Source organism: Dendropsophus ebraccatus, chromosome 1, assembly GCF_027789765.1.
Source record: "Dendropsophus ebraccatus isolate aDenEbr1 chromosome 1, aDenEbr1.pat, whole genome shotgun sequence".
Lineage (NCBI taxonomy): Eukaryota > Metazoa > Chordata > Amphibia > Anura > Hylidae > Dendropsophus > Dendropsophus ebraccatus.
The window spans coordinates 24306228-24320945 of NC_091454.1; the positions used below are offsets into that span (position 1 = coordinate 24306228).

Here is a 14718-nt window from a genome sequence, read left to right on the forward strand (position 1 = left end):
TCATGGTGAGACAGGAAGCAGGGCCGGGCTTCATTGCAGCTTCCCTTCCAGCAAAAGGAAAGCTGAGCTGTCAGACATCCTGTGATCAGCCCTACAGCTAGCCATGCCGGTAAGTCAGCTTTTCCATGCTCGCCCCATCCCTGCACGTCAATGCTTGCTGGTTGCTATCATTATCACTAATGTAGCAGAGCTGAGTTTGTTATTTTGCATTTGGTGTTAGAACATCATAGCCGTTCCTAATGACAAACTCACCTCTGCTGCATCTTTACATTATGAATCACAGTCCAGTTGCAAAGCGAATCTGCAGGTGGAAACATTGTCTATTGTTCGCTAGGTTTTACTCTCCCGTCTCCCATTGTAGGAAAAGTGCAATGAATATAATTACAACACCGACACCTGTGTATGACGGACACCTGCCTGTTGCCTACAATAAGGTCTGACTGGTTATTGTCATGGTGTCCATCATGGTATCAATAAGAGAAGCCCAATGTGCTGCTCTATTTATCACAGTGCCTATTTTTTAGTATTTCTTTATGTAGTTAAAGTGGGGGGAGTATACAGTTAAAGCGGTTATCCAGGATTAGAAGAAGAAAAAAAACAGTGCCACCCTGTCCCCAGGTTGTGTGTGGTATTACAAGTCAGAGCTAAAAGTCTGAGCTAAAAAAAAAAAAAAAACACACCCAAACTGAGGACAAGGATGGTACGGTTTCTGGAGTGTTTTTCCAATCCTTGATAACCCCTTTAAATGCTGTGCCCCTTTGTTTCTGCTCGGCAAAGCGTGGTGTGGTGTTCATGTTCATAGACTTTCATTGAGTCTGTACTTGGCACGCTCAGCCTTCTAAAGAAAGCCAAGCGGGAACAAGGGCACGGCGCTCAGCCGAGTAATTGTGCTGCTTCTTTGTAGTGTAGCTTTGAGTAACCTAAATAGGACTACTAGTAACCGATGTCCATATGCACCGAACAATATATATATCCTACAACCAAAAAGATGCTAGACAATGTTTTTCAAATTATTAAATCAAATCAATACTTTGTTACACACAGAAAAAATATATTTTAAAATCATGTTAAAAAAGGGGAAGCATAAAATGGTACAGTACATACATTGGATGGCTTACATGGCAGATAGGAAAATAAATAATGTATGCTTAATATACTCAAGCAAATTGATGGTATGTCACTCAATCCCAGGAGATGTGAAAGTGCACAAAGGCTAGTAAACAAGATACTCCAAGGTGCTTGGGTTATATGTAGGGATGGTCCGAACCTGCCGAGGTTTGGATTCGTAAGAACCCGAACTCTCGGCAATGATTCCCGCTGTCTTCCACCTCCGTGGAGAGGGTGGATACAGCGGGAGGACCACCTGGAAAACTGGGATACAGCCATAGCCATAGCCAGTTTTCCAGGCGGTTCTCCCGCTGTATCCACCCACTGCACGGAGCGGCCAGACAGCGGGAATCTGATGAGGTAGGTTTGGACCATCCTTAGTTATATGTGTATATATATGTGCAGACTAAAGCAAAGTAGTGTATACACAGAATTCAATAAAACAGTGTACAAAAAAATACAAATACAAAAGGGAGTATACTTGAGCCTCCAGGTATGACGATATTCTGCCTGGTAAGACCACTTACCCGACGCTGCGTTTCACTATGCAAGCTTTGTCAAGGGTGTAGCTTTGAGCCAAATGTCTGACATGTCTCTATGATTTGTCAGAAGTTTTCAGAAAGCTTAGGTTACCCAGCACTACAAAAACATGGCCACTTTCTTCCAGAAAAAGCACTGCTCTTGTCTCCAGCTTGGGTGGGGTTTGCCACTTAGTTCCATTGAAGTGAATGGAACTTAATTGCAAACCACACCTGAACTGGAGACAAGATTTAGGGTAAATTCACACGGGCGTCTCGCATAAAAAAACCGCAGCTAATCCGCAGCTAATCCGCAATACATTTATTATTCTTATTATTATTAATACGTGTATTGCGGATTAGCTGCGGATTAGCTGCGGTTTTTTTATGCGAGACGCCCGTGTGAATTTACCCTTATGCTGTCTCTGGAAGCAAGTGGCCATGTTTTTGAAGCGCTGGATGACCCCTTTATACTGGTTGTCCAGGACAAGAAATCCATAGCTTCTACCTTCCAGAAGCAATGCCTGTCTACAGGTGGTGTGTGGTTTTGCACCTTAAACTCACTTCAATAGCACTAAGCTGCAATGCCAGACACAAGCCATGGACAGGTGTGGCGCTGTTTTTGCCAAAAAGTCACCATGTTTATCTGCTTCCATACAACCACCTAAAAATTAGGGACACACAGAACCTTTGTTCATACAAAATGAAGACTACAATGGGGGAGATTTATCAAACATGGCGTGAAGTGAAACTGTCTCAGTTGCCCCTAGCAACCAATCAGATTCCACCTTTCATTGTCCAAAGAGTCTGGAGGAATGAAAGGTGGAATCTGATTGGTTGCTAGGGGCAACTGAGCCAGTTTCACTTTACACCATGTTTGATAAATCTCCCCCATTGTCTTTGTGATTACATTGCTACACACAGAATAACACAACCGTAATGTGATTGTTCTGAAAAATCCCCAACTAAAAAAAAAAACAAGAAATGGTCTCAACATGGAGGAATAGAAACTTTGAATTGCTTAGTCTGCTAAAACCGACCCTGTTGGTCTGCAGATGTAATACGTTCGAAAAATCGTTTTTGCGATTGTTTTAAGATCGCTTGAGCCCATCTCACACACGAAGTGATCTGCGATTTTTTTAGCTAACCACCAACGACGATTTGAGAATATGTTGAAAAATCTGAAAGATTTCTCGCTCGTCGCTTAATCGGTCGCTGTGTTTACACGAGCCGATTATCGCTCAAATGTGATCGTTATCGTGAAATTTTGAACGATAATCATTCCCTGTAAACCCATTAATAGGCATAATAGGCGTAGCATTTAGCCAGTGAACAAGTTGATCGCATCTTTTGTGCAGGAATAAAAAATTTCAGCAGCACTCGCCTCCATTTAAACAGGGAACGTGCTGCTGACTATAATGGAACTGTATGGCCAAAGCAAAATCCATGGATTGTTCCTGCCACCCTGCATTCTATCTAGACCGTCTCCCAGTGCAGATTGTTCATGTAACAAGCACCAGATGACTTGTATATAGTCGGCTGGCACTCATATCGGGTGGTTGTCTGCTTTATTGATGTCTACACTGTAGTTTCCTTTATAATTGGAGACCACAATTAGTTTTTGGATCCGTCTCAAAACAGACACCACAGATGCCCAAGCGTTCTTTACCATACGTCGCTTCATAAAAGAACATCTTTATAGTTTTTATGGGGAAGTAAGACAAACAGCCATAAACCTGTGCACAATAATACAGAATGGCTGCTGTGCCTATAGGTGTTACGCTACGTTTACACGGAACGATAATTCGCCCAATCATATGATTTACAATGTCGGAGTAACGTTTTTTTGTTCATAACGATCAGCGTTTAGACGGTACGATATATCTGACGGAAATTCGTCTTGCCATCGCTTAAGCCTATCTCACACATTGGTTAAGTCGGCGAACGACTGTTCACACGGAACGATCTTGGATTTTTTTGCGAACGATCAACGGCGATTTGAGAAGTTGTTGGAAGATCAGATGAACGATTTCTCGCTCGTCGTTTGATCAATCGCTGCGTCTACACGTACGATTATCGTTCGAATTCGATTGTTATCGAATTCGCGCGATAATCGTTTTGTGTAAACGCAGCATTACTCCTATCCGTTCATTCATCCAGCTGCGTTCATGCATCCAGCTGGGTCCTATTCCACAGAGCGATAATCGGCCCGATTCGTCCAATTATCGCTCCATGGAATAGAGACAACGATCAGCCGATGATCGTGTCATCAGCTGATCATTTATTTAGGTTCAAACCTAAAATCATCGGGCACCGACCGCGCATCGCTGCGTGGAATAGTGATGTGCGGTGGGCGACCGATTTCATAAGCACCATACATTACCTAAGCATGTTGCAGGTCTTCTCCTGCGCTCCTTCTTTCTCCCGGTCCCGCGCGCAGCAGCAGCTTCGTTGTGGCCTGTCTGAGCTGAGCCTGCCGCGGCCAGTGATTGGCTGAGCAGTCTGTCAGCTCAGACAGGCCGCACCAAAGCTGCTGCTGCGCACGGGACCGGGAGGAAGAAGGAGCGTAGGAGAAGACCTGCAACATGCTTAGGTAAAGTATGGTGTTTAAACAAGGGCTGCAAGGACATGTCCCTGCATTCCTCGCTAAACGATTATCGGGCCGTGGAATAGGCCCAGTAAACGAGCACCGATCTGGCAGATTGGCGCTCGTTTACATTATTGATAGGGCCCCCATCGGCCCCTGGAATAGGAGAATTGATCCTTTGATGTGTTCACACAACAGTTTTCTGACACATGATAAACACTGTGATTTCGTGTGGGTTGTTAGAAATGCTCCTGTGGCCGGTAATTGGGCTGCGTAAAAGTGATGTCGATCAGCTGGGAATGGGGAAAACGACAGATTCTCGGCTGATCAGTTATTTAGAGCAGGCTTCAAAATTTATCGTTATCAGCTGCACACCTCCCTGTCTGAACAGGAGATGTAAGGCCTATACCAATAAAAGCAAACTGACAGCATGGATATGCATATATCTGTGCTGTCCGTTTCCAGATCACACAGCAGTTCATACTTACCTAGTGCAATGCTGCTATGATCCAGCAGTCTTTTCTTCGGCTCTCCTGTCCAGCCGCTGCCTCCTCCAGAATGTTTTGACAATCGGAGGAGACAGAGCAGCTGGACGGGAGAGCCGGAGAACAGGATGCCAGATCACAGCAGCAGCGCACTAGGTAAGTATGTACTGCTTTGAGATCTGAAAACTGACAGCACAGATTATTGAGCTTTTTCACTACGCTGGAGTGCTGTGAATTCTCTGCATAGATACTCACTACGATCTTTGGTCTGGATCAAGATCCGCTGGCACCACCAATACTACATTAAAGCAGTGCTGCTTCTTCTCTTTTACTATATATATATATATATATATATATATATATATATATATATCCATGCTGTTAGTTTTTATGGCCCCACAAACCATACACAGATCATTCTTGCAGCCTGGCCATTCGATTTGTCATGTCGTGTAAAGACACTACTAATGGCCCTATCGCTGATCGTCCGGGCAGCCCATAGGATATAGCAGCGTCTGCTGCCGATGCTCCTATTCAACAGAGCGACGGCAGCAGATCGCTGCTATATCAGTCGCTTGTTTTTCAACATGTTGAAAAACAAGCGACTGCAACGATCAGCCGACATGAACGATGTCGGCTGATCGTTGCACTCTATTCCACGGAACGATTATCGTCCGTAGCGGTCGATATCGTCCTAAAACGAACGATAATCGTTCCGTGGAATAGGGCCATAAGTAGCACTTTAAGGAGCGACAATCTTGTGCTCATTTCTGGCCGCCTGCAGATGACAAATTGTTAAAGGGGTTTCTTTCAAATCAACTGTTGTCAGAAAGTTATATAGATTTGTAATTTACTTCTATTAAAAATTCTCTAATCTTCCCATACTTATTAGCTGCTCTCTGCTGACATCTCTGGCCGAGACAGGAACTTTGTCAGCAGAGAGCACTGTGTCAGACTGAAAATAAAACAACATTTCCTGCAGGACATACAGCAGCTGATAAGTATGGGAAGACTGGAGATTTTTGTAATAGAAGTAAATTACAAATCTGTTTAGCTTTCTGATATAAGTTGATTTGAAAGAAAAAGTTTTTCGCTGGACAACCCCTTTAAGTGTAAAAGGACTGAACTGAAACTACCAGGCTAGAATAGGTGACTAATGCTCCAGTTTAGGATTTTACTTTCATGTCCGTATGGGAGAGGTTCCTTTTAGCCATAGTACTATGGTTCCTCTCCTTAAATTACATTACAAAGTTCATGTTGGCTTTGATAATCTAGAACTGTAAAATCCACATTACGTATCTGAAAGGTCACTAAACCTGACATCTATTCTTATATATATCGGCTGTGCATTTAATGTCATCTATCATTCCCTGTTATCAGCCACTTTAGGCTGGGGAGAGGCCGACCACTCCTAAAATGACTACTTCATTTACAGATACAGACCAGATCGAAAGTAAATGGAGGCAAGGTACCCGGTGCCTTTTCTTGCACAGCCGTCTCAGTATCTGGACTTCTGCCAAGGGACATTGGTGGCATATCCTTGGCTTTGACAAGTCAATCCATATACTAGCTATATTCCTGGGTGTAGGTGGCGGATTTCTCACGGATATGTTAGTTTCATATATAATACACTGATAGTACATTCTACCTGGAGACACATACATTATGGGGGAGATTTATCAAACATGGTGTAAGTGAAACTGGCTCAGTTGTCCCTAGCAACCAATCAGATTCCACCTTTCATTTTCCAAAGAGTCTGTGAGGAATGAAAGGTGGAATCTGATTGGTTGCTAGGGGCAACAGAGCCAGTTTCACTTTACACCATGTTTGATAAATCTCCCCATATATATATATATATATATATATATATATATATATATATATATATATAATGGTTTCCTGTAACTGATCGTCTCTCATTTTTCTTTCAGAAAGAAGAGTTTTTCGTGGACATGACCTGTGAGGGTTGTTCAAATGCCGTGAACCGAGTACTTTCTCGTCTTGGAGGTAATAATAATGCCCATTCATTTAGGCTAGTTCACATCTAATTTTTATACATATAAGAAGTACACGTCAGGTTTATTCCCTGGCCCTGATATATACCTCCGATGTGTCCATAGGCCTCTTGGCACATCTCATAAGCCGACAGATAAACACCAAAACTGCCCCCTGGGAAGATGACCTTAACTCTAATGTAGTAGAGATCTCCGGCCCATATCCTGGTTGCATTTCACAGAGTGAAGACATCCCTGTGAATTATGATCAGAAGACTTTGCAGGGAGAAGCGCACAGTAGCTGTCAATTATCTCCCTTTAAAGTGACTTTGTTTTGAATCTGCCCACCCCAAACCGCTTGTACCGTCAGATAGCTGCCTTTAATCCAAGATTTGTCCTGGGGTCCGTTCGGCAGGTGATGCTGTTATTGCCCTAAATAATAACTTTTAAACTTGCAGTCCCGTGCCCAATGTCCGGGGCTTAGAATATCTGTGCCCTAACTTTGCACCATTCCTCCGTCCCTCCTCCCCACCCTCCTCATCATTAGGAATGCGCCTGGAACATTTTGTCCTGTCTGAACATTGCACAGGTGCCTTAACGATCCAGCCCATGTTCAGTATTCACACAGTTGATGAATAGGAGACAATCTGCCTGGGGCATTCCTAATGATGAGGAGGGACAGAGAGGTTGTGCCACCCTAATGCATACACAATCTAAGCCCCGGCCGTTGGGCACAGGGCTGCAAGTTTAAAAGTTGTTTTTTATGACAATAACTGCATCACCTGCCGAACGGACCCCAGGACAGATCTTGGATTAAAAGCAGCTATAAGAAGGTACAAGTGGTTTGGGGGGGGGGCAGATTGTGGGTACAGAGCCGCTTTAATGTCTCCATAGACTTATAATGGAATCGGTAGACAGAGATCGTTGCAAGCTGGGAAGTGAAATGCCGTACCGTATCTTCCTCCTGACTCGTTCTCCTGATTGGTGGGGCTCTCAGGAGTAAAGGTCCTTTTAGATGACACGATATAGGCCGTCTACAGAAGCAAAGAGCACTGATCAGCGAGATCGGCACTCGTCTGCAGTGTCTTTAGAAGGCACGCTCAATTGTGCTGCAAGGCCACAAAAACTATCCCTGTATTGTGTTATCGTGCACGCATTTAAATATATTGGACGCAGATCCCGTGTGGTATATCTTAGCATGACACAGCGTCTTCCTGCTCCTCTGCGGATCACTAACACATTTATACAGGCCAAATGCTTCTTGACAGTAACTGCCCCTTGTAAAAGGCCCCTAAGACCCCGACTGATCAAAACTTCCTAAAATTTTTGTAAATGACAGTGCCCATTTAAGTCCTGTGAGTTGAGATGTGGCGTCTGAGGATCTGACTTGTTTCTCTTGCAAATCCTGTAGCCGTGTAATGTGATTTAAGATCTGGGGAATCTGAGGCTCTTGCCTGTGACAATGTTTTGGTAGGTGGTAGTGTTCATATGAATGTCAGGGCTCATGGTTTCCAGTAGAACATTGCCAGACCATCACGCCCTTTGTCACGGATATATGGATTCTTCCAAACCTGAGCCTGCGGCATTTAATTACCGGTGGCTGCTAAAGTTAGATGCAGCCCTAGGGAGTCCTAAAAACATGAATACAGCCTATGGCCTATAGAAGTATCCATGTTGTCCAGGCAGCCTTAAAGGGATATTCCTCCCAAGAGCTAAAAAAATAAAATGGTCCCAAACCTAGCCATTCTTACTCACCAAGTCCCCCTGAGTATTTTGAGCCATCTCCCGTCTTTCTAGCTGCTGCCGTTCCATAGTTCCAAGTTTTTCTAAAAGGGAGTGTGGCACAGTGCGGGGAGTTAGCGCCAGAGGGGGAGCACAGTGCGAGCGCGGGGGGCCGGAGGGTCAGCGCTGGGTGAGCGCCAATAGAGCGCAGGGGGGGGGGGGGCGGTGGTGAGTGCCGGGGGGGTGTTCCATGGGTTAGCGCCGGGGGGGGGGGGGTGTATCGGTGTCGGTGAGCGAGCGCTTCCGTGCTGTGACACTTCCCTTTCCACACACACAGCCGACAGTGACCGCTACTGTCAGCCGCCCAGCCCGCTCTATGCTGTGATGCCCAAGCTGACATTGTGCAGCAGGGGCACAGTGCAGGATCAGGCTGGCACGGAAGCTAGAGGGAGGACCATCGGCTGTGCGTGTGGAGAAGAAAGTGTCAGCACAGGAGCGGGCCGTGGGATGACAGGGAGCGGGCATGGTTGGATGTGTGGGTCACAGCACCAGGAGCATGCACTGTTGGCTGTGTGCTGTGCGGGAGGGTGTCACAACAGCACTAGAGAAAGCTAAGGGAGGCTGTAGCTATCCTCCTTCTCTTCAGTGGGCAGGGCCATAATAGCTAACGTGGCCCATGAAAGAGACTGAGGACACGTGATGCCGTCTCAGAGGGTCGGGGCCAGGAGCAGGGAGCGGTGTCGGGTTGGGCTGAGATGTCATGATTTTATGTGTTTGGTGGGGGTGAGTGCATCTAGATAACAGCAAAACTGTGCAGAATTTATAATAAATTGATATTGGAAAGATGGAAAACTACTGGTGGGCAACGTACTAGTGCAAAAATAATTTTGGGGGGAATACCCCTTTTAAGGCCCTAAGGCTTTAATTGTCTGAATCAGACTGATTTATACAATTATCGCTCCCTGTAATAGAGACAACGATCAGCTGATAACTATCATCGATGATCGTGTCTTTAGGTCTGGACCTAAAATCATATGCTGCCGGGCGCACATTACTACGTGTCATAGCAATGCACAGCCAATGACTGACAGTACATTACCTCACCTCTCCAAGCTCCCGGCCTTCTCCCGCCCTTTTCTTGCTTTCCGGCGGCTGCAGCCTCAAAACGGGCTCTGAGCTGACAGGTCGCTCAGCCAATCACTGTCCGTAGCGGTCCTAGACAGTGATTGGCTGAGAAGTTGTCAGTTCAGACAGGCTGCTCTAAAGCTGCAGCCTCTGTGAAGCATGCAGAGGGCAGGTGGACATTATTGATCGGACCAGTCCAATAGGACCCTTAGGGCTGCATCCAACTTCTTCCGCCACCGTTGATCAAATGCCGCACGCTCAGGTTTGGAAAAATCCGAGCGTTTTCAAAGCTTGCTCAACTCTACGGATCTACACTTGACGACTTTTCCTCTTTCAACACATTATCTTCAAATACTGGTAGCTTTCTTGCTTATGTATTTCAATTCACCATTATGATTATCTAAAAAACAATCCAACTCTGCGCTGGCTGCCAAAAGCAAGATGAAAGTCCTGCCAGGAAATTACTGAATGTCGCCAAACAATAAAACTATAGGAAATTATTCTGGTGCTCGAGCACGGAAAAGAAAAAAATGATACCATGTCACAATATTGTTCAATATACATTTGTATGATCCTGAATTTACTACACAGTAGTACTCATTAATGTTTTACCGATGAAGGATTTATTGTATCCAAGTAAATACACAGATATAAAAAGAATTCCCTGCAGATTCTGAATGTATAACACTATATATCTGTGTATAAAATAATGCACTTGGGGAGGAGGAATTGGCAGTTCTGTGTTAGCAAAGACTTCAGAAGAGAAGGATTTAGGGGTAGGTTCTGACAGCCCTAATCACCAGTGCAACCAGGCGGTGGGGAAAGCAAATTGTACGCTGGGCTGTATAGCTATAGGTATAACCAGAGGGAGATTGTGATCCCGCTGTATAGAGCTGTAGTGACATCACATCTGGAATACTGTGTCCAGTTCTGGAGGCCTCAATCCTAGGTTTTAATGCAAGGAAACGGGAAAAAATACCAAGGATAGTGAATACTTTTGCATGGCGCTATAGTGTCTGATTGTTGAAGGTTCAACCTCGGGGACCCCCCATGATTGTGAGAACAGGAGTGCAGTTTTTAATGGCTGGAATACCCCTTTAAAGTAAAGAATAAACATATACCAGGCTGACCGGATCTTTTCTACACTGATAGGCCATATTCACACAACGTATAATTTCGTAAAAGTACGGCCGTTGTTGACGATTGCAACAGCGGCCGTGATTAATACGAAAATATACGTTAGGTTGCCATCTATGGAATCCTGGCCAGAGTGTATACACATAGAATACACTCCGGCCGGGATCCCTAGCGGCGCCGCGAGAAACTGACATGTCAGTTTTCTGCGGCCGCTATTCACTAAACGATTATCTAATGTGTATGAAAGCCTGCCCACACAACGCATACTGTATATTATACACGTGACCGATAAGATTAAAGAGGTTGTTCGAGATAAAACAATTGATAGCTTATCCACCAATACCCGGCTGCCTGGATAATCAGCTTTTCGGAGGTGTCGGCACTGTGACTATTAACTATTTTGTTTTATCACAGACAGACAATCCCTGTAAACATTGCAGCTTGGGAAGGTGACTGCTGATAACTAATGATGAGTAAATCGGTGGCGAGTTCGGATTTTTGTATAAAGTGTATGGGGCACTCCCGACCGACCACTGACAGATGATGTTTTTGGTAATAGGAGTAAAGAATTACCACCGAACCCCTTTATTGTAGGAGAGATGAGCTATAGGAAATATCTGTAGACGGAATATTCGTCCACCAGTTAATAAAGGTGTATGGGGACCTTTCAATTCCCAATTCCAAATCTAATGAATAAGCTGCTAATTTCTCTTGAAATAATCATTCCGCTTTCCAAGTGGTACTATTCCCTGGAGGAGTCTGGCGTGAGACTATGAGGTCTCCTAGGTCTGTCTCATTGCAGACTTCTCAGGGAAATGGGAGCAGTCGGAAAGCAGAAAGACTAAAATCGAAAGCTAATTGATTAGAGTCGGCAAATCTTACAGTAGATGTGTTCACCTCTGTTGATGGCCGTCAGCTGCTGCTATATTACATAGGCTTTACTTTCCTATGGGGTATCTAGTTGTATTGAACCAGCTTTTTGTAAACATGCATAAAATATTCTTATCTGGTGACTGAGCTGTATCATTTAGCAATGTGTGACCAGCCAAGGGGGCTTCCCTTGTCCTAGCTCAGGGGTAGGGAACCTTGGCTCTCCAGCTGTTGCAAAACTACAACACCCATCATGCCTGGGCAGCCAAAGCTAAAGCTTTGGCTGTCCAGGCATGATGGGTGTTGTAGTTTTGCAACAGCTGGAGAGCCAAGGTTCCCTACCCCTGAGCTAGCTTGTCATAGTTAATGGACACATCAACAATAACCCTTTAAATTCCAGTAATCTTTCTGCTCTTATATGTCCAGCCACCTTTTATCACATTGTTTTTAGGTCCTATGTTCTCTAGTACAAACTCTTTCTCCTCTGTAGCAATAGCTAACCCCAATCCCACTTCCTGTGTTCTGTCTTGGTCTATCTGCTACTAGACAGAATTCCCCTGACAACCGGCAGTGGACGGCAGGTCACTGGAAAGTGAGTCCTAGTTTGGTGTCAGGAGTAATTTGTGATAAATGAAGCGATTTGTGTCTATAACCTGGAAATTTTTGGCCTCCGGGGGAAGATTCCTGCATTCTGCTTCTATAATGGAATTTAATGTATATCTAGTATATTCTGCTAGTGGGCAACTGTGGGCAGCCTGAGGGGTAATGTTTTAAATGTATATATCTATAGAGAATTTTAAAGAATATGAAGGTGATTTATCAAACATGGTGTAAAGTGAAACTGGCTCAGTTGCCCCTAGCAACCAATCAGATTCCACCTTTCATTCCTCAGACTCTTTGGAAAATGAAAGGTGGAATCTGATTGGTTGCTAGGGGCAACTGAGACAGTTTCACTTTACACCATGTTTGATAAATCTCCCCCTATATCTTAGTATAAAGCGTAGGATGTTTAAAGAAAGGCATAGATGAATAATATATTAGATGAATAATTACTGATGTTATATTTTATACACGCACCTATTACTTTTCATTGTACTATTGTTATCATGGTTGATTGATGTCCGTTGTTTCTCCCTCAGATATTAAGTATGAAATCGATTTGTCAAGCAAGAAGGTGGTGATCCAGTCTGACAGTCATTCCGTAGACCAGCTGCTGGAGACCTTAAAGAAGACTGGGAAAGAAGCCAAACACTTATCATCCAACTAGTGCGGCATAGGAGGAATGGTAAGATAGAGAATTATTTTCAAATAGCATGTATTAAAACTTTTTTTTTTTTTTTAACTAAAGGGGTATTCCAATTTCACCTTGTTATAGTCTATTCATAGGGTAGGGGATAACAAGGTGATTGCTAGGGGTCTGACCACCAATCACCAAAACAGGTTTAAGACCATAAAGATCTATAGGGACGGCATATAAATGCTTAGGCTGTTTACTTATTCTCCACATCTTCCCGTCATCTAATAAACAGATAATTATTTATCTTTCAGATATGAGAATGAATGAGAGATGACACTAACACCCCACCCCTAATGAAGAGACGGTGGAGCCGGGGACCTGTCTATATCTCCATTAGTTGTATCCCAAATCAGGATTATAGATAATCTACATATTGAGCTCATGCACAGTGCAAATGGATTTGCTATTTTAAGTGCCTCTGTTTTCTGTCTTTGGTAAGCTTTCCAGCTGGTAAAATGTAAAAAAAAAAAATGCATAGGAAGATGATTGTTGTGTGTGATAATAAAGTAATACGGTATAACATGACTTCTGTGCGAGTGATATGTTCCTGGGATGACAACCTGGTGGTGATGACAGGGATTTTAGCTTTGGGGATGAGTATGCAATATCAGATCTAATAGAGAACTCTACTTACATATTTAATAGAGCTTCATACTCATTGTATGTATAAGGTCAGTGGTGTAGCTATAGGAGTTGCACCACCTGCTGTCATTCTGCAGTTCTCCCAAATCTGCACCAGGGCCCATGAACCTTGAGCTATGCCTCAATGTAAGGATATGCATGGAAAATAAATTATAAGACATCCTTTGCTTTTACACATTATTGTTTAGATGGGTTGTCTTCTTTAGATACGGCCTATTAGGATATATTGATTTCACTGGGGGCAGGTCACCCATTCAGGACCCCAGTCCATTAGCCACAGTAGAAAATACTAATAGTTTTCCCACTGATCATAAGCAGGCGCGTGTTCCTGGCGGAAAATAAACAATAACAAATACAAAGGACTGAACATAGCTTATTTTGAAATGTAGCACAATATTAGACCCTGCTAAGCTTCTATGTCCCTGAAAATATCCCTATGGAAACCCTGGGCTGGCTTTCCCTAGCAGAAACAAGCAGGCACTAGGACCCAGAGACAAAAGTGAGAAATCATAAGCGCTAGCAGGCAAGGGAAAAATTACACACAGCAACTATAACATACAAACGGGAAAAGTGAGAACCCTAAGAAGACTAGAACATGTTACTAGAAGTGCAAGGGAACATGAGATGAGATGCACAGAGGTGATGCTATAATCGGAACAGAACTGCACAAGCCAGGGAATAAAGAATAACCAATGAGAATTTAGAATAAAGGCAGTCAGGATGGCTGATCCAGAGCAATGGATCAGCTGGGAGACATTTGCCCAGCAAATAGAATCACATCAAGGACCAGGGTAAAATAAACATATATTTTACTGTATAGCTTTATTATACTATATAATAGAACAACATATGGAATATCATAAATCACCTTGTGTTATCTAACTGCAGAGAAAGTTCACGTTTTACATAGAAGGTAAATAGACGTACAAGGAAAATACAATGACTGGATGACCTCTAGTGAGCTGTAAGATATAGCGTGTAGTATTACAGTGAGCCATAGATAACACTGGAGTGTCCATCTTTATGGTCAATGAAATGCTAGTGTAAAAGGCTATAACAGCCTGTTTCATGTACAAGGTGGGGGTATCCCTGTTATTGCTTAGAGCAGGGATGGGGAACCTTCGGCCCTCTAGCTGTTGCAAAACTACAATTCCCATCATGCCTGGACAGCCAAAGCTAAAGCAGCTTTGGCTGTCCAGGCATGATGGGAATTGTAGTTTTCCAACAGCTAGAG

General features: G+C 43.8%; 1 protein-coding gene across 1 annotated transcript; it reads left to right on the plus strand.

The window, feature by feature from the left end:
- Positions 1 to 2: 2 nt before the first annotated feature.
- ATOX1 (antioxidant 1 copper chaperone) lies at positions 3 to 13367 on the plus strand. The gene is made up of 4 exons (XM_069969103.1): positions 3 to 109; positions 6629 to 6704; positions 12685 to 12830; positions 13094 to 13367. Exons 1-3 carry the CDS (start codon positions 104 to 106, stop codon positions 12810 to 12812), a joined length of 210 nt encoding a protein of 69 aa, XP_069825204.1. The 5' UTR covers positions 3 to 103; the 3' UTR covers positions 12813 to 12830; positions 13094 to 13367.
- Positions 13368 to 14718: the final 1351 nt, after the last annotated feature.

Coding starts and splice junctions, on each gene's coding strand:
- ATOX1 (XM_069969103.1), top strand. Junction 6,705..12,684: donor AGTACTTTCTCGTCTTGGAG/GTAATAATAATG, acceptor TTTCTCCCTCAG/ATATTAAGTATGAAATCGAT.